Source organism: Nicotiana attenuata, unplaced genomic scaffold, assembly GCF_001879085.1.
Source record: "Nicotiana attenuata strain UT unplaced genomic scaffold, NIATTr2, whole genome shotgun sequence".
NCBI classification, from domain to species: Eukaryota; Viridiplantae; Streptophyta; class Magnoliopsida; order Solanales; family Solanaceae; genus Nicotiana; species Nicotiana attenuata.
Window position 1 is genome coordinate 344689 of NW_017671007.1, and position 19969 is coordinate 364657.

The following is a 19969-nucleotide window of genomic DNA, read 5'->3' on the forward strand; positions in this document are numbered from 1 at the left end:
GAACATTTTCACAATCAGCGACGAGGAGGAGAAGGAGGAGGAGAAAAGGGCCTGAAGTTGTTTAAAAAGTGGGTACAAGTTAAAACTTTTTAAAAAAATGGGCATAGGTTAAATGGGGGCGACCAAATAGGGCGCCCCATGCAATTTTTACATAACTTTTTATATTATTCCAATATATTACAATAAACACTAAAAAAGTAAAAGACAAGACCATTTCATTCACTAAAAGTCAAAACTCAAAGCAAACTATTCAAGAGAACGTCCATGACGCTTATGGGATATCCAACACATGATTNTAATAAGAGATAATGTGCTTATTATATTTTCAATTCTAGATTATTTAATAAAATACCTACAATGAAAGACTAAAATTTAAAACTAACGTTTTGTTCCATTTTAAACTTGATCTTTATAAGCAAAAAAGATAATCTGAAGTCCCTCCAAATTAATGTTAATTATTATATAAAAAATATGCTTCATTTAATTACTTTTATAATTTTTAGAAGTTTAAAAATTAATAAAACTTTTATTTAATAATTTTTTATTATTTGGACTAAAATTTCTAATACTTAGAACTTAAAAATATTAAAATTTTACTTTATATTGATCATTCACTTAAATTATGCGAGATGCCTTATGCACCGGACTACCTTTTTCTTAATTCTGATTCTAAGTCATTCTCTGGAGTTATTATGTCATGGAAAAGTCTTCTTTCAATTATAAATTCTCTCACAAGCTTGCTTTAGTATCCTTTTAAATCTATTTTTTTTCATTGTTATTTAATTTGATTTTGTGATCATATGAAAGTTGTAGGTTATTAGTTGCCTGATTATATATTTTAAGTTATCATTCAGCACTATTTAGGTTTTTAAGGACTTGTTCTTGCTGAAACTGAAAAAGGAAGCATGATAACTTGTGAAATTAAAGTTATAAGGTTTTTAAGGACTTGTTCTTGCTGAAACTGAAAAAGAAAGCATGATAACTTGTGAAATTAAAGTTATAATACTATTAAACTGAAATAAATTTTAAGTTAGAATTATCGACTTATGATTGAGGATTTTTACGAGAGCTTCTTTATTTATTTAGTTATTATGCACATTTAACATATATAATTATCTTTAGGAACTTATACTTTTATTTTATTATTTAAGAACAAATTTTAAATAAATTAGTACTCTTTGAGATAGAATACACGCGCATCGCGCATACCTTAAGACTAGTACCACTAATAATATAGAAAATACTTATGTTGTCACTGAATCCAAAAAAAAGAAAAAATTGATATTGCGTTGCATAAAGTATGGTAAGAAAATAATCAAGCGCAAGGAATATATAAGTAAATCTCTACAGGAAAAAAAAAAAAAAAAGCAAAGGACCATCTTGACAAACAAGGAAATATGGGAAAGCAATTAAAGGATGGACCTTAGATTTTTAAATTTAGTGCTACTTTATTTTGCTTTAATTACCTAAGTAAAGAAGAGATCGCTAATAAACTCAAAATACTTTGCCGCTTCTCACCCAGAAAACAATGCAATGTTCTGAAGAAATTATTGCAGAGTTGTTTTACAATGTCTCCAGTTCCTTTCAACTCTTCCTCATTTTCTCTTACTTCACTTCCATTTTACTTGCCAAGCTTTTCTATTTTCTTGGTGGAAATCCATTTTTCTGGAGGTATATATTTACTACTACTTTAAATTTGCCCTCCTTTTCGTCTAATTTGAATTTTTCAATTTTCATATTTGGTGACGAAAATTTGTGGATTTTTGCAGGAATCGAGATAAGGGATATGAATTTTCTGAGTTTTCGGACGAAGAAAATGAATATTATCATAATGATGCTGAAAAAGGAGAGGAAAATCATTGTGTAGCAGACACATTTAGGGAAAGTGAAACATTGGTGTTCATGCCTAATGCAAATGCTCAAGAAAACCAGATTTTTAGCTATGCGGAACAGAGTACAAAAGAAAGTTGTAACACAGATGAAGGAAACTCAGTTTATGGTTCACCAGCTTCAGAATCTGTTCATAGTGATGATGATGAAGAGAAGATTCTCAATTCGGATTCTTATAATTGTGATTCTGAAACAAACGACATTAATCATGGTACGTATTATATTTAGTTTGGTCATCATATTAAAGAACAAAATGTGTTAATTTCTTGGCACTCAAAGCTTTAATTGCCCGCAAGGGTGGCTGAGTTGGTTGAGTGAGTGGTTTCCCACAAGAGAGCTGGGATTGATTCCGCTCACCAACAACCTCCTATCTCGCTCGTCGTACCTGGCCTACCCAGGGGCGGACGCAGAATTTTTCGTAAGCGGTGTCGCATTTAATGAAGTGAACAAATAGATAAATTATTGTCACGATACACATAAAAATAATACAAATTAGAATCTTATTAAAAAAAATGAATTAAAGTATAATACTACAATCCTCCTCGACAAGTTTTTATTTTTTAAAATGTATTCAGAATATTGTTGCTAGACATAATAGTAAATACTACCTTTTCTATATATAACACTAAGCAATCACTGAAAAACTCTTTCATTATTTGACTTCTCAATTTGGGTTTGGACCAACTTCATCTTCCCCCAAGAAAAAGATAGAAAGAAAAAAATAGTAAGAAAACTTACCGTGGAACATACTTGGAGGAAAAACAAGTTTTTTAGCAGAAAACGCTGAAAATCTTACTCAGCATGAAGCTGCTGAAGTTCGAACCCAGGACCTCTCCTAAAAAAAGAATCACCTGACCAGCAAAGCTAACGAGAAGTATATGTAAAGTTGTGTCCTTTTTGTTTATTTAATAAATATAATATTGGTACACATTAATAATTTACACATGTTTAGTGAATTTTTCCGGCGAAGCGGTATCGGATGACACCGCTTACACCAAGGTCCATCCGCCCCTGGGCCTACCTAGTATAATTTATATCTCGTGTGTAGTTTGCAAGCTATTGTACGGTAAGCAAGTTAGCCGAAGGGTAACAACTGCAGGTTTCCTTCAAATTTTCCAAATATTTAATTTCTTGCTTATGTGATACAGGAAAGTGTTATAGGGAAATCAAGAAAGACAAGAAAGTTAAGAAGAGTAATAAATTACTTTGTCGAGAGGAAAATTTCTTGGTTTATGCACCATCAAAGTTAGAGAGCAAGAAAATATTCCAATTCCAAGAAAAGGAGGATATTGATGAAATATATGGGGATTCTTATACTGTTGGTTCCACTTCTAAGAGCTCCTCTGAATGGAGAAACTCCATTAAAGACTCAGGCACTGATGATCCATTTTCTTCTTCTTCAAGAAGAAGTTGCCCCAAATGGGAGTCTTACACTATCTTCCAAAAATATGATGAAGAAATGTTGTTTTTAGATAAAATCAGCGTACAAAAACTCCATGAAACAGGTACGTAATATTTTACTTTACTCACTCTAATTTGTTTTTCTTTAAGAAATGATGAAGTCTAGACCACCTACGGTCAGTGGAGTACGCATGATTTTTCATAAGCGGTGTCACAATTTAAAGCGAACAAATAAATATACTACATAATGATAAACGGTGTCATTTTCTATATTTATCTCCAATATTTTCATTTTTCTTATACATATCTACTAAAAATTTGACGTAGCGATGTCCATGACACCATATAGGACAAGGTGTATATGCCCTTGCCTACGTCAACCTCATTATTTTACCGGATACCTATATTTGTGAGCGTTACTGTGTTAAAACACAAAATTAGAAAAAAATCTGTTAGAAGAATTAAAGAAATCTGGAAAATAGTAGAGAATCAGAAATATTCCGAGTCCACAAGTTTCTTGTGTGTCCTTAAGGAATTTTAACCCCCTCACAAGTTGCCAAGGTAATGGATTAAATCCTCCCAGGATAAAACGGAATAAACCTTCCTGCAACAGTGGCAATACAAACTGCAGGATCCCAGCGAACTCAAAGAACGGAGCAAAATCACACTTACGAATTGGAGAGAGAGAGACTGCGAATTAGGATGCAGTATATTCAAAAAGAAAGAAGTTCTGGAGTGTTTTTCGTGTGTAGAAAATGGAGCCTTGCCTCAGTATTTATAGGCAATTATCAGAAGAGGTGTCTGAAAAATGTGCTTTTTCAGAAGAATACGCTGCCTGCCGCGGTTCTACCGCGGTTACGGCTGAACCGCGGTCAGAGAGGCTCTCTGAATCTGACTGCCGCGGTTCTACCGCGGTTACGGCAGAACCGCGGCCAGAGAGTCCCTCTGAATCTTCTGGCGTAATTTCAGCAGTGATTTGGCATTTAATTAATTATCAAATAATTAAATAAATTTTGTCCAAAAATAATCTTATCGATCGATCATTTGACAAATCCAAATCCAAATCTGAAGCCGAAGCCGAAGCCGAGCCGAGCGAGCGACGAGGACGGCGCGAGGGTTCATTCTCTTCAACTCCTTTTAAGAGCTTTAAGAAGTGATTCTATATATAAGCACACAAATGTGATTGTCCCTCACCAATGAGGGACAAAGTGCAAGACAAAAGTTTACTTCTTCAAATTTTCATTTTTCCCTCCATTTTCCCTCCATTTCCAATTCACACTTCTTCTACTTTAAAGCCCAATGGCTTAAAGTCCAACAATCCCCCACATGAATGGGAATGGCTGTATCAAGAAAGATCATAGATGAAAGCTGTGTGATTTGCAAGTAAGGATTAATTGCATCTGGATAAGTAGGTTTTTTCCTTTGAACTTTCCGTAGTGAACATATGTCGGATATACTCGGTCAATCGGTAGATTTGATATCTTTGAACCGTCGAACTTTAGTGTATACCTAGACAACCATATGTCACACAATCAACCATTAACCGTCTTTTAGTTCTCATTGTTGTGTCCGTTTCAGCCATGAACACCGCCTGGTCTCATAAGTGCGTAGAGAATTGGCCTTACAGAATTCTCATTGAAGCGGCTTCCACTTCACACTTACATAGGTGATTCCTAAATGTAATCCTTTAGATTGACACTATTTGATAACTACCACATCAAACTTAGGTAATCATTAAAGAACGTGTAAAGTTCTATCCTTGTTACTGAACATTGTCTTCATCACGAGAATGGACCAAAGATTTTACTTTGACAATGTTGAACCGGTCAATCACAACTTTGTTTGAGCTCCTTGAACCTAGATCTCGGAACATCCAAAATTCTAGGTAGAGTTACCGCCATGTTGACTTGTCCTCGGCCATAGTCCCATTCCCTTAGATGATTTCTCAACTCTCTCTCTAGTTAAGCCTTTTGTAAGCGGATCCGCCACATTATCCTTTGATCTTACATAATCAATAGTGATAACTCCACTAGAAAGTAGTTGTCTAGCGGTGTTATGTCTTCGTCGTATATGACGAGACTTTCCATTATACATAATGCTCCCTGCCCGTCCTATTGCAGCCTCACTATCACAATGTATGCAAATAGGAGCCAAAGGTTTTGGCCAGAACGGAATGTCTTCTAAGAAATTTCGAAGCCATTCAGCTTCTTCATCGGCTTTATCCAAAGCTATAAACTCTGATTCAATTGTAGAGAGAGCGATGCACGTTTGTTTGGAAGACTTCCAAGATACTGCTCCTCTACCAACAGTAAAAACGTATCCACTTGTGGACTTTGTTTCTGTTGAGCCGGTTATCTAATTTGCATCACTATATCCTTCGATAACCGCAGGATATTTATTGTAGTGCAAAAATCTTGGGTATATTCCAAATATCCCAGAACTCATTTCATTGCTACCCAGTGATGTTTGTTGGGATTACTTGTGAATCGACTAAGTTTACTTATCGCACAAGCTATATCAGGTCGTGCACAGTTCATGATGTACATTAAGCTTCCCAACACACGAGCATACTCCAATTGAGACGTACTTTCACCTTTATAAGATGATGATTTAAGTCAATTGGAGTTCTTGCACTTCTAAATTCCAAATGTTTGAATTTTTCAAGTACCATTTTCACGTAATGTGATTGAGACAAAGCTAGACCCTAAGGAGTCCTCTTGATTTTAATTCCTAGAATTACATCGGCAACTCCTAAGTCTTTCATATCAAACTTACTAGCAAGCATGCGCTTAGTAGCTTGAATGTCGGCAATGTCTTTGCTCATTATTAGCATATCATCAACATATAAGCAAACAATGACTATATGATTTGGAATGTTCTTAATGTAAACACATTTATCACATTCATTAATCTTAAAGCCATTTGACAACATTGTTTGGTCAAATTTCGCATGCCATTGCTTGGGTGCTTGTTTTAGTCCATAAAGAGACTTAACAAGACGACACACCTTCTTTTCTTTTCCCGGAACCACAAACCCTTCAGGTTGGTCCATGTAGATTTCTTCCTCTAAATCACCATTTAAGAAGGCTGTTTTTACATCCATTTGATGGATTTGAAGATCATACAAGGCGGCTAATGCTATTAGCATCCGAATGGATGTATTTCTTGTTACCGGCGAGTATGTGTCAAAATAGTCAAGAACTTCTCGCTGTCTAAATCCTTTGACAACAAGTCTTGCCTTGTATTTGTCAATAGTACCATCGTCTTTCATTTTCTTCTTGAAAATCCATTTAGAACCCAATGTTTTATTACCTGGAGGAAGGTCAACCAATTCCCATGTATGGTTGCTCAATATGGATTCTATTTCACTATTGACCGCTTCTTTTCAATATTGTGCTTCTGATGATGACATTGCTTCCTTGAAGGTACGAGGTTCATTTTCTAACAGAAAAGTCAGAAAATCTGGACCGTATGAAGTAGATGTCCGTTGACGTTTACTTCTTCTCGGATTTTCCTCATTAGGCATACCATCTGTTATTTCCTCCCGAGGTCGTTTTGACTTTTGGTATGTCACTTCACTTTCCTTTTTATACGGATAAATAGTTTCAAAGAATTCAGCATTATCTGATTCTATTATCGTATTAACGTGAATCTCCGGATTTTCTGACTTATGAACCAGAAAACGATATGCCTTGCTATTGGTTACATATCCAATAAATACACAATCAACGTTTTTGGACCTATCTTAACCCTTTTAGGTTTAGGAACTAGTACCTTAGCTAGACATCCCCACACTTGAAGTATTTCAAGCTGGGCTCCCTTCCTTTCCACTTTTCATAAGGAATGGACTGTGTTTTACTATGAGGTACACGGTTGATTATTAGGTTAGCTGTAAGTATAGCTTCCCCCCACAAGTTTTGTGGTAAGCCAGAACTTATCAGCAATGCATTCATCATCTCCTTCAATGTTTGATTCTTTCTCTCCGCAATTCCGTTAGATTGTGGAGAGTAAGGGGCAGTTGTTTGGTGAATAATGCAATTTTTCAAACATATTTCTTCAAAAGGAGATTCATATTCGCCACCCCTTCTTATCATTTTGTTTTTTTTTGTTTAGTTGTGTTTCAACTTCACTCTAGTGTTGCTTGAAAGAATCAATTGCCTCATCTTTACTATTAAGTAAATAAACATAGCAATATCTCGTGCTATCGTCAATAAAAGTAATAAAATACTTTTTCCCACCGCGAGATGGTGTTGACTTCATGTCACAAATATCTGTGTGAATTAAGTCTAAAGGACTTGAATTCCTTTGAACGGACTATAAGGATGCTTAGCATACTTTGATTCCATACATATTTGACATTTGGAATTAATGCAATCAAATTTTGGCAATACTTCTAAATTTATCATCTTTCGTAATGTTTTGAAGTTGACGTGTCCTAAACGTGAATGCCATAAAGTGTTTGACTCAGGAGTAGAACGGTTTGACGAGGCAGCAGCACTCGTAACAGTAGCTCCCGTTCTCACAACATTTCCATTAGTTTGGTTTTCGTTCGTCATCTTTTCTGTAGAGTTGGAAACACAATAGAACTTTGTTAAATCAGTGAAGTTTTGATATCTTCAAACTGAATACCAAACCAAACATACAACACGTAACAATGGTGAAGTTTTTATATACTTCAAAACCCGTACGTTTATTATCCGGTAAAGTTTTTATATACTTTAAACCGGACAGAACAATTATTGGAGTAGAAAGCACGAAGGCTTTAGTCTCCAAAACAGTATACAAAATATGAATAACAGTTTAATATATGTTTCAACACAGAAACGTTAGTTTATAAATTCCTTAAGCTTGTGAGCGTTACTGTGTTAAACCAAAAATCAGACAAAACTGTTAGAAAAATAAAAGAAACTGGAAAAACAGAAGAGTTTAAGAAATATTCCGAGTCCACAATTTTCTTGTGTGTCCTTAAGGAATTTTAACCCCCTCACAAGTTGCCAAGGTAATGGATTAAATCCTCCCAGGATAAAACGGAATAAACCTTACTGCAACAGTGACAATACAAACTGCAGGATCCCAACGAACTCAAAGAACGGAGCAAAATCACACTTACGAATTGGAGAGAGAGAGACTGCGAATTAGGATGCAGTATATTCAGAAAGAAAGAAGTTGTGGAGTGTTTCTCGTGTGTAGAAAATGGAGCCTTGCCTCATAATTTATAGGCAATTATCAGAAGAGGTGTCTGGAAAAGGTGCCTTTTCAGAAGAATACGCTGCCTGCCGCGGTTCTACCGCGGTGACGGCAGAACCGCGGTCAGAGAGGCTTTCTGAACCTGCCTGCCGCGGTTCTACCGCGGTCGCGGCAGAACCGCGGCCAGAGAGGCCCTCTGAACCTTCAGCAAGGTTCTGGCGTATTTTCAGCAGTGATTTGGCATTTAATTAATTATTAAATAATTAAATAAATTTTGTCCAAAAATAATCTTATCGATCGATCATTTGACAAATCCAAATCCAAATCCAAATCCAAAGCCGAAGCCGAGCCGAGCGAGCGACGACGACGGCGCGAGGGTTCATTCTCTTCAACTCCTTTTAAGAGCTTTAAGAAGTGATTCTATATATAAGCACACAAATGTGATTGTCCCTCACCAATGAGGGACAAAGTGCAAGACAAAAGTTCACTTCTTCAAATTTTTATTTTTCCCTCCATTTTATTTCCCTCCATTTCCAATTCACACTTCTTCTACTTTAAAGCCCAATGGCTTAAAGTCCAACACCTTGTAATAGTTATCTTTTGGAAGAGATGGCACCTTCTTCTAGTTATATTCTGGAACATATGGCTTCTTGTAGTAGTTATTCTTTGGCAAAGATGGCGCCTTGTATACTTGTTTAGGCACTGAGGGTGCCTTGTAATAGTTATCTTTTAGAAGAGATGGCACCTTCTTGTAGTTATATTCTGGAACAGATGGCTTCTTGTAGTAGTCATTCTTTGGCAAAGATGGAGCCTTGTATACCTGTTTAGGCATTGAAGGTACCTTGTAGTAGTTATCTTTTGGAAGAGATGGCATCTTTTTATAGTTATATTCTGGAACAGATGGCTTCTTGTAGTAGTCATTCTTTGGCAAAGATGACATTTTGTATTCCTGTTTAGGCATTGAAGGTACCTTGTAGTAGCTAGTTATCTTTTGGAAGAGATGGCATCTTCTTGTAGTTATATTCTGGAACAGATAGCTTCTTGTAGTAGTCATTCTTTGACAAAGATGGCACCTTGTATACCTGTTTAGGCACTGAGGATGCTTTATAGTAGCTATCTTTTGGGTTTGGGAATTTATTGTATGTTGAAACAGGTGGTTTATAAGAATATGGTGAATATGCCATAGTGCAGGTTGCAATCAAGAAAAATGCCAAAGCACAAACAAATTGAGGCATTTGTTTCTTCATTTGGCTTCCCATTGAGAAGATTTGAATTCTAAGGCTAGATGATTATTTTTTCTTTTTCTTGTGTATTTGTGAATGTAGTAACTAGAAGTTTATATAACCTAATTAAGAAGGTGGCTTAATTATTTGAATGCTTAAAAAATAATCCAAAACACATCGGAGATTTTCCTCTTTTTTTGGTTAATGCTGTTCCACTAAGGTCTTGAGATAATGGGATGCCATGAACATATCATACACCTTAGCTTGGCTCACTTATTTTAAAACATGAATTTTATTGACTTCCAAAAACATGAATCCTGTTTACAAACATATCATTTGTGATTTTATAAAATGATTGAAGAGGAAAAAGATTGAAGAAAATAATATTTAAGTCGTTAGCCGGCCTTACTAGCTTATTCTACAAATTAATACTTCATTATTTTGGGCTTTTAGCTTACTAATTATATTTATATTATAAAAAATTAGCGATTTTAGTCCCTGCATTATAGTCTAATTCTGCGTTACCTAATTGCTTAAACCAAAAATAGCGGGCGGTTATATAATATTTGTATAACTATGTATAATCAGTGTATATCGGCTAGGATGTCACGACCCAGAATCCCCACCATCGGGACCGTGATGGCGCCTAACATCAACGTTAGAGTTTTATTAGTCAATTCCTTTACGTCTCGGTTATTAACAATAAATAAGCTAAAACAAGTCGAAATGAATACGGAAGTAAATAAATAGCCACTTTGATTATATACTATTACTACCCAGAATCCGGAGTCACAATTCACGAACATTCTAAAATTTTACTACAAGCATTTGTCCGAAAGAAAATACAACTGTTTACGAAATGAGGAAAACAGCAAAGTATGGGGTATAGAAGGGGACGCCAGGGCCTGCGGATGCCAACATGACTACCTTGGTATCCAAGCAAGTGAAACCTACAGCCAACCTCTCGATCAGCACGAACCTGCTCCAAAATCTGCACAGGAAGTGCAGAGTGCAGTATCAGTACAACCGACCCCATGTACTGGTAAGTGCCGAGCCTAACCTCGACGAGGTAATGAAGAGGCTACGGCGGAGCAATCACAATGTAACCTGCATACAGTGTATAATAAAAGCAGAAAGAAAGACAGGATAAAATAGAGTAGTAACTTGTAAGGAATGAATACAGTTCTCGAAGCATATCATCAGTGCTCAACTATTACCAATCCTTAAGTGCAGTTTAAGACTACCGTTCAACTAACACAGTCAAGGAAAAATATAAGCATAAAGGTTGTTGCGGCGTGCAACCCGATCCCACCATATCACAATAATCACAATCACAGTTCACCCTTATTTCACCACAATCCACCCTTATTACACCTGCTGCGGTGTGCAACCCGATCCCACCGTACATAGCATTTCACCCTTATTCCTCCTCAATATATTACCCTTATTCTACCTGTTGCGGCGCGCAACCCGATCCCACCATATCAATATCATTTACTCAGCAAGTACAGAAATTACACAATTCAAATCACATAACTCTTCACAAGGCTCTACTTCAAACCAAAACATTTAGGAAGATTATACACTATGAGACTTTACACAATACTACTCAGCAAGACCAATCCATAATATGGCTTGAAAGTACCAATAACCAGCTCAAACAAATAATAGGAGACAATAAAACTACGAAAGAACAAATACTTTCAACAAAGAGATACAATGTCTAACAAGTAGCAATTAGGCATAGAAATACAAGTAAAGCATATAGCAGTTAAGGCAGAAAAAGACAATATAAGAAGAACGGGAAGAAAACAGGCAAAACAGATAAATTGGCGGCGCATACGTACTCGTCACCTCACCTATACACCGCTCACATGGATTTCATATAGCAAATAAGTCAAGGATTCCTAATCCCTCGAGTCAAAGTTAGACACGATACTTACCTCGCTCCGCGAGCCACTCAATGCTCAATTACCGCTTTTCCTCTAGTATCCACCTCCAAACCACTCGTATCTAGCCACAATTAACTCAATAACATCAATTATTGCTAAAGGAATCAACTACAATGCATAAATTTAGATTTCTCAAACTTTCCTCCAAAAAGTCAAAAATCGACCCCGGGCCCGTTTGGTCAAAACTTGAGATTCGGACCAAAATTCATTTACCCATTCACCCCCGAGCCCGGATATACAATTGGTTTTGGACTCCGACCTCAAATTGAGGTCTAAATCCCCAATTCTTCCAAAATCCCTAGTTTCTACTATGAAAGAACAAAGAGGGCTAGGAATTCAATGGGTGATGTTAGTAATGAAAGAAAATGAGTTAAAGAGTACAAATCTATGATTTAGTCTTGAATTTTCCCTTCAAAATCGCTCCTAGGTCGAGTTCTAATGAAAGAGTTATGAAATTTTGGGAAAAATCCCGTCACTGTTCTGTTTTAAGTCACAGGCGTCAGGCCTTCTTCGCGTTCGCGAAGGGCTTGCCGCGATCGCGAAGCAGCGGCTCAATTAGCCTACGCGTCCGCGAGATACTCTTCGCATTCACGAAGGCTTATTCCCACCAGCCTACGCGTTTGCGAAGAGTATAGGTCACTTCCCCTCCCCAAGATCCCAGGCCTTCGCGTTCGCGGTAGGCTGATCGCCTTCGCGAAGGGTAATGCTCCCGTTGCTCCGCGTTCGCGACCTAGCCTTCGCGTTCGTAAAGAAAAAAATTTCACACAACTCCAGTTCACTCTTCGCGTTCGCGAGAGTTCATTCGCGAACGCGGAGAAGAAGACAACAGATGACAGCTGAAGCACTAAAACCAGATTTTCTAAGTTCTAAATATCCCGTAGCCTATCCGAAACGCACCCGAGCCATCGGGGTTCCAAACCAAACATGCACACAAGTTCTAAAACATCATATGAACTTGCTCGCGCGATCAAATCACCAAAATAACATCTAGAACTACGAATTTAGCACCAAATCGAATGAAATTTTCAAGAAAGCTTTAAAACCTCTATTTCACAACCGGATGTCCGAATCACGTCAAACCAACTTCGTTTCTCACCAAATTTCGTAGACAAGTCTTAAATATCTTAATGAACCTGTACCGGGCTCCGGAACCAAAATACGGACCTGATACCAACCAGATCAAACATTAACCAAATTCTTAAAACCATTAAATTTCCAGTCTTTCAATTTTTAACAAAAATTCATATCTCGAGCTACGGACCTCGAAGTTCGATTCCGGGCATACGCCTAGGTCCCATATTTTATTAAGAACCCACCGGGACCGTCAAAATACGGGTCCGGATCCGTTTACTCAAAACGTTGACCGAAGTCAACTAAAATCAACTTTTAAGGCAAAAATTATTATTTACATCAACTTTCAACATAAAGCTTTCCGGAAACACGTCCGGACTGTGCATGCAAATCGAGGAGGGTAAAAATGAGACTTTAAAGGCTTAAGAGCGCAAAATCGAGTTCTAAAACATAAGATAACCTTTTGGGTCATCACATAGAAAAAATATTTAATTAAAATATGACCGGCTATTTGTGTAAAATCCCATTTTAGTTCTTAAACCTGACAATGTTAACTTTAGATTCTTTTCTAATCCACTTCCCGTGGAACAACATTGGCACTCGTGAAAGAGAAAACAGTATACTCCAACAGGTTAGAGATTACAGCTCATTTGCAAACTCCATTAGAGTATCAATGAAATGAGAAATATATATATATATAAACATCTTGGGTATGCATTTTACATAGCTTCTACAATTGAAGTCATCTTAGTCTTCTTGATTGGCCACATTTTATAATTATTCTCCATTACTTAGATTTTGAAGGTTTGGCTGGTCTCCCTGTGACCTATGGTCTCCCTGTGACCTATAGGTCACAGGTTCGAGCCGTGGAATTAGCCGTTGATGCTTGCATCAGGTTAGCCTGCCTACATCACATCCCTTGGGGTGCGACTTTTCCCCGGAACCTGCATGAATATAGGATGCTTCATGCACCAAGCTGCCCTTTGCGGTCCATGCAATCTAAAATATCCATGGTCCAACTCCCACAATTTATCCATTTTCAAGAATTATGACAAGTTTTCCTGTATGGTAACATCTTTACATAGAGGCTGCTACAATGTAAGTCCTCTAGTCTCCTTGTCCTGGCCCATTTTTATCTTTAATTTGAGCATTTCATATTCTTCATTCTTGGAATTTTGAAGGGTTGAGAGTACCTAATGTAGTGATTATTTATCGCAAAGATAGCCAACTGTCATCGAGATAGATGTAGATTTAGAATTTAAACTTGACGGATTCATCTTACCACTACACAATGTATTTTTTAAATTATATCTCTAAGATTAGTGTCGAAAATATTAGGTTCAGTTGAACCCATTCAATATGGCTGCATTTGCCTCTGCGTCACAGATGTAGATCTAGAATTTAAACCCGATGGATTCAGCTTACCACTATACAATGTACTTTTGAAATTATATCTCTATGATCAGTGCCGAAAATACTAGGTTCAGTTGAACCCATTCAATATGGTTGCGCGTCAGCCTCTGCATCGATGCTTCTACTCTAAGAGGAGTACAGCTTTACTTGATGAATGGAGGTGTTGTTGGGATGAAGATTGGAGGATGAACAACATAATTGTTGTCTTTCATTATAGAAAAAAACTTGCAATATGGGCTACAAAATTTTACAATATTCTCGATATAGGCGGATTACTACATTGATTGTAAAACAGGTTTATACTTTATCATTGTTTCTTCATTCTTCATCATAGATCTCATCTAGTGATTTGGAAATACCGTATATATCTTTCTGTCGTGCCCCGGATCCGCCATTTGTCTCGGTATCCTCCTCTGGAGAAATGTCCAAACCCATTCCTCTTAGTAGATCTTCATAGGATGCAGAGAGATCTTGTGAGGTCAACTGGTGGTACTCAACAAGATGTCTAAGGCATTGGTTCTCCCTATTCAAGTTTGCATTTTCATTTGCAAGTCTTGATTTTTCAGTAAGAAGTGCCTCCATTTGAAGCCTCACCTAAGCAAAGTAAAAGGAGTAGATTAAATGCAGACATTTTGCAGATATCTATTTTGAGTCACAATTCAAGCGATTGTACTTGAAATTTAAAACAAGGTTGATCATGACTATTCTTGTCTAGTGTATGAGATACATATACTGATAGTTTATATAACTTTAATCTATTTTACATTCTGTCATGGTTCAAGTAGTAAACCATTTGAGTGTCACGGTTCATATAGCATTGCTCTATGTTATCTACCATATTATACTCAATGGCAAAGTCAGGAATTTTTCAAGGGCGTTTAAATTTGAAATAAGTGTAAAAGGTTCTCCCCGACAAAGGGTATTCAGCATATGTTATATACCTCTAAAACATAATATTTTAACCACATACGGAATGTAATGTTCCGACGAATTGACTATCCTTTAAGACATGAGCTTAATGGTGTTCAGTATATGTTATATACCTCTAAAATCTAGTATTTTAACTATATATGCAGTGTAATTTTTCGAAGAATTGACCACTCGTCCCTGATTATAGTATCAGTTCATATAACATAAATCTATTCTACATTGAGTCATGGTTCATGTAGTAAACAATTTCAGTGTCACGGTTCAAGTAGTATTATTACTCAATGTCGTCTATGATATGATATATTATACTGTCAGTTTATATAACTTAAATCTATATCACGATTCAAGTAGTAAACAACTTGAGTGAGGATGTCAAGTGTCATTACCAGGTCATCTTCTTCTGGTGGTATCCCTTTGTCAAAGCCATCGCGAAGTCTTCTATTCTCCTCCTCTAAAAGGGCAGAACGTTCTTGCATAAAGCGTAAGTCTGATCTTATTGATTTCAGTTCTCGAGCTAATGTTGCTGCTTTTGATGCCATGGAAATTGCAAGCTTCAGAGAGATAATATCTAGTTAGCACTTAAACATAAAGTGCAGCAACAACAACAACAACATCTATGCCTCAGTCTTAAACAGGTTGGAGTCGGCAAACACAAATGCAGCAAAAGTAACTATAATCATTCTTGGAGAAAACAACAACGACAACAGCAACAACCTAGTGAAGTCCCGCAAGTAGGGTTTGAGGAGGATAGTGTGTACGCAGACCTTACACAACAACCTAGTGAAGTCCCACAAGTGGGGTCTGAGGAGGATAGTGTGTACGCAGACCTTACACAACAAACCCAGTGAAGTCCCACTGTTGGGGTCTTGCGAGGGTAGTGTACGCAGACCTTACCCCTACCTTGAGAGGATAGAGGCTATTTCCGATAGACCCTCGGCTCAGGAAGGAAGGAAAGAAATTGTAGAAACAAGCAATAGAACACAAGAAAAAGGAATGAAGGGGTACAAACATTTTTGGCTTTCTTGAACTTTCCCAGCTCTTTTGTGACCTGTCCATTTTCTTTTTTGGTATCATCATCTTGTTGTGAATCCTCTGAGCAATCATCCAATTTCCTCTTCAATCCTTTGTTGCTTTCTTCACCCTTTTTCTTTTGTTCATCTCCTTCATCTTTACCTTCCTTTGATTGGTTTTCTCCACTTTTTGCCTTCTCCATTGTGTAATGAAGTATATCTGTTAATGTGGGCGGTTTCGCTAGATCTCTCGCTCCCTGTATGAATATATATACAGTACACATGATCACTAGCTCGACGTTTATTTCCAGGTTTTCAAACAATGTATGCATGTGCAAACACAACTTTCAATTTCTGAATATTCTTTTTCAACTATGTTACGAGGTACATTCACTTCCAAATACTATTTTTCAACTTCAAATACGCGATTTTTCAACTTCAACAAAATATTGCCAAACTGTTATGCCTCAAAAGTTATATTGCAGAACTATAAAAGAATACCTAATGCTTAACAGTATTTATGAGCAACTTACCAGAAAATAATATCATACTTAAAACAAAAACGCCTTTGAAAAATCACCCAATAAATCCTATATCAACAATATATATGAATAGAGAATTTTTTTTTTAACATTATTAAATAGACTACACTTAGAGGGTTTCAAATACACTGATTTTAAATCCTGAATTTGCTTTAAAGTTACACTGTACAGCTTTTAAAACTTACATATGCTTGACACTATGAGCAACTTCTGGTTAATGACAAACAAGATAGATGGTAATTCTTTCATTCTCATTAGCAATTAAAAAGAGCAGCCTAGTGCACTAAGCTCCTGCTATGCGCAGGGTCCGGGGAAGGAGCAGGGGCTGCACTATGTAGCCTCAATTGACCACCCTTCATTAAAAAATTACACGGTATATATAGGTAAAATATTAGATTTTAGTGGTGTATAACATATATTGAACGCCCTATATCATAGATTTTTTTTACTTCTTTCAAGTTTGAACACCCTAGATGAAATTCTTGGCTTCGTCACTGGAAAGGAGCGGACTACAAGGGTCAACTTGAGATAAAACCTTAATTTCACAGGCCAAAACTTCCTTTAAAAAACTCACACAATTAGTCCTATATAACCTTTAATCATATATTAAAACAAGGGATATATATATACCTGAAGGGCATTTTCAAGATTGTTAGATAACTCTGAAAGAGTGTAAGAAACAGAATCAAATCCTCTTAGTAAAAGCATAGCATCCTCCTTCATTCTCTTTGATTTATCCTCTGCTGCTCCATCACTCTACAACAACCATTTTCACACAAAATTAAACAAAAATTAAGACCCCAAAAAAAATTCAAAAAATAAACATTTACCAATTAAAAAATGAAACACAAAAAAAGTTTAAATTAAATGCATTAACGGTGTAAAGATATTTACACAATCAGGTCACTTCCTAGGTAATTAACGTACTATCACAGGTTAAAATTCACTGATAGCATACAAAATCCTCTGCTGCTCCATCATTCTACGACAACCATTTTCACACAAAAAAAAGGCAGCTCGGTGCACTAAGCTCCCGCTATGCGCGGGGTCCGGAAAAGGGTCGGACCACAAGGGTCTATTGTATGTAGCCTTACCCTGCATTTCTACGAGAGGTTGTTTCCACGGCTCGAACCGTGACCTCCTATTCACATGACAGCAACTTTACCAGTTACGCCGCCAAGGCTCCCTTTCCAGCAACCATTTTCACACAAAATTAAACAAAAATCAAGACCCCAAAAAAAGTTTTTTTTTTCTTTTTTTAAAACATGGACCAATTAAGACCCCCAAAAAAATTAAAGAGTTTAAATACTATGCTCTGACGGTATAAAGATATTTACATAATCAGGTCATTTCCTAGGTAACTAACATGCTATCACAGGTTAAATTTCACTGATAATACAAAATATTACTAGTTAATTACCTTTTGAGCAGGGAGGGGAAAATCAATAAGGGGTCGATTTTCAAGAAGAGTATCAATTCTACTGCGTAGAGTACTCCAAAAACGTTTATCTGAAGATGGACTGTAAATTGGTGAAGAACCCATCAAACTTGATGATCCCTGAAAATCAAATGGTGGAAAATTTGAGTTTTTTTTTTTTTTCTGGTTAATTTATTATACTGAAAATTAATAAAACAAAAGGGGTAGTACAGAAAAAAAGAATCTAAAGTTGAAATCTTTAATGTTGTGTTTGAAAGAGGAGAATCAAGAACCTTGTTAAGTGAAGCAGGAGACGAAGATTCTACTGAGATTGTCATTTGAGCTTCCTGGATTTGGAGAGAGAGAAAGTAAATTTGCAGAGAGAGAGGGAGAAAGTTTGAATATGTAAGAATGTAACGGCTAGTTGATGAGGTTGTCTTTAAATAGGAGAGAACATGACACTAACGTTATAATACATCACAAGTTGTCTTGTTGTCGCATTTATTGTTTTGGTGATGGCATCAAACGACTTGATTGATATTTATCAATCCATCACAAGAAGGATTAATACTTGTTTACACTAGTAAATCAAGAAACTTAATTTTTGTAATTAAAAATTTGTACAGGAGAACATATCACTTAGTTAGCGTTTGGACATGTATTTGGTTTAAATTTTAAAAAAAAAAAAAGTTTTAAAAGTTGTGTTGAAAAATAAAGAGCAGCCCGGTGCACTAAGTTCCCGCTATGCGCGGGATCCGGGGAAGAGCCGGACCGCAAGGGTCTATCGTACGCAGTCTTACCCTGCATTTCTGCAAGAGACTTTTTTTTGTGTTGAAAAATAGTTTTTAGAAATTGAAGTTATGTTTGGATATGGATTTTACGTGGGAAAAAAAGTTGAAATTTTTCGAGTAGGAGAAATATTTTCACCCAAAAACTGGCCCAAACCAGTTTTTTTAACTTGAAAATTTTTCTTCAATTTTTTTTCAACAACTGGTGAAGTTCATGAACAAATAAGATTTTCAAAAAATAGGTCGCATTACAGATTTGCAAGTCGCATTGCTTAATTGTAATTTATCCAATTGCGATTTAAAAGTAGCATTTCTTAAATACGATTTACAATTGCGATTTAGAAGTCAAACCCAATTGCAATTTATAAGTCAATTGGGAATTGGGATTACAAATGCATAAAGCAATTTATAAGTGGTATTCAACAATTGAGATAACAAGTCGCGTTTTGTAATTGCGATTTATAAAAGTCATATTCTATAATTGTGATTTATAAGTTGCATTCCTGATTGCAATTTATAAGTCGCATTCTGTTATTACGATTTATAAGTCGCAATATGTGATTTCTTTATTTGTATGCCACATTCTTACAATTATAACTTGCGATTTATACGTTACATTTGCTATTGTGATTATAAGTTGCATTATTGATTGCGATTCATAGTCTTCGACCCAACTCTCTATTTTAAAATTAGATACCCCTCTATACATTTTACCCCCAAATAAAAGAAATACACAAAAGAATGTTTCTTGAATAAACTAATTTGAAATAGAAGAAAAATTGTCAGATGCTATATGAGTGGCTCACTTCTTTATTTAAATTCAACTCATATTTGCTAGGTTAAGAACTGATTCCTTTTCAGTACATTCACTCTACATTTTGATTTCTTTTGTGTTTCTCTTTTCTTGCTTATAAGTTATTTTAATAATTTTATATCAACCAAATGGACGACTGATGCACATATATCACATTTTTAAGCTAATAGAAAAGAATAGAATTCTGAAATTTTGAAAGAAAAAAAAAATTACTTTGCACAAGTGGGTGAATCTTGTGCGGAGACACTTGTATGGGTCAAAACCCAATTAGAAGGCATAACAGCCTACTTCTTGTATGGGTCAAAATCAAATCGGAGAAATTCGGCATGCA

At 36.2% G+C, this 19969-nt stretch overlaps 2 protein-coding genes across 2 annotated transcripts; one reads left to right on the top strand and one right to left on the bottom strand.

The window, feature by feature from the left end:
* Positions 1-1452: 1452 nt before the first annotated feature.
* Positions 1453-3403, top strand: LOC109205173. Its single transcript, XM_019367851.1, has 3 exons — positions 1453-1671; positions 1770-2101; positions 3039-3403. Exons 1-3 carry the CDS (start codon positions 1529-1531, stop codon positions 3401-3403), a joined length of 840 nt encoding a protein of 279 aa, XP_019223396.1. The 5' UTR covers positions 1453-1528.
* Positions 3404-14320: 10917 nt separating this feature from the next.
* Positions 14321-18464, bottom strand: LOC109205174. Its single transcript, XM_019367852.1, has 6 exons — positions 18330-18464; positions 18040-18177; positions 17250-17375; positions 16077-16334; positions 15454-15618; positions 14321-14731 (listed from the first exon to the last, which is right to left on the bottom strand). The coding sequence occupies exons 1-6, from the start codon at positions 18372-18374 to the stop codon at positions 14456-14458; spliced, it is 1008 nt and encodes a 335-aa protein (XP_019223397.1). The 5' UTR covers positions 18375-18464; the 3' UTR covers positions 14321-14455.
* Between the last annotated feature and the right edge of the window lie 1505 nt (positions 18465-19969).

Bases quoted from the DNA above. Each gene is read 5' to 3' on its own strand.
- LOC109205173 (XM_019367851.1), top strand. From the start codon at position 1,529: ATGCAATGTTCTGAAGAAATTATTGCAGAGTTGTTTTACAATGTCTCC. The intron at 1,672-1,769 runs GTATATATTTAC...GGATTTTTGCAG, and splicing joins GGAAATCCATTTTTCTGGAG to GAATCGAGATAAGGGATATG. The intron at 2,102-3,038 runs GTACGTATTATA...TATGTGATACAG, and splicing joins AACAAACGACATTAATCATG to GAAAGTGTTATAGGGAAATC.
- LOC109205174 (XM_019367852.1), bottom strand. From the start codon at position 18,374: ATGACAATCTCAGTAGAATCTTCGTCTCCTGCTTCACTTAACAAG. The intron at 16,335-17,249 runs GTATATATATAT...ATATTCATACAG, and splicing joins ATCTTGAAAATGCCCTTCAG to GGAGCGAGAGATCTAGCGAA. The intron at 15,619-16,076 runs GTTTGTACCCCT...ATCTCTCTGAAG, and splicing joins AGTTCAAGAAAGCCAAAAAT to CTTGCAATTTCCATGGCATC.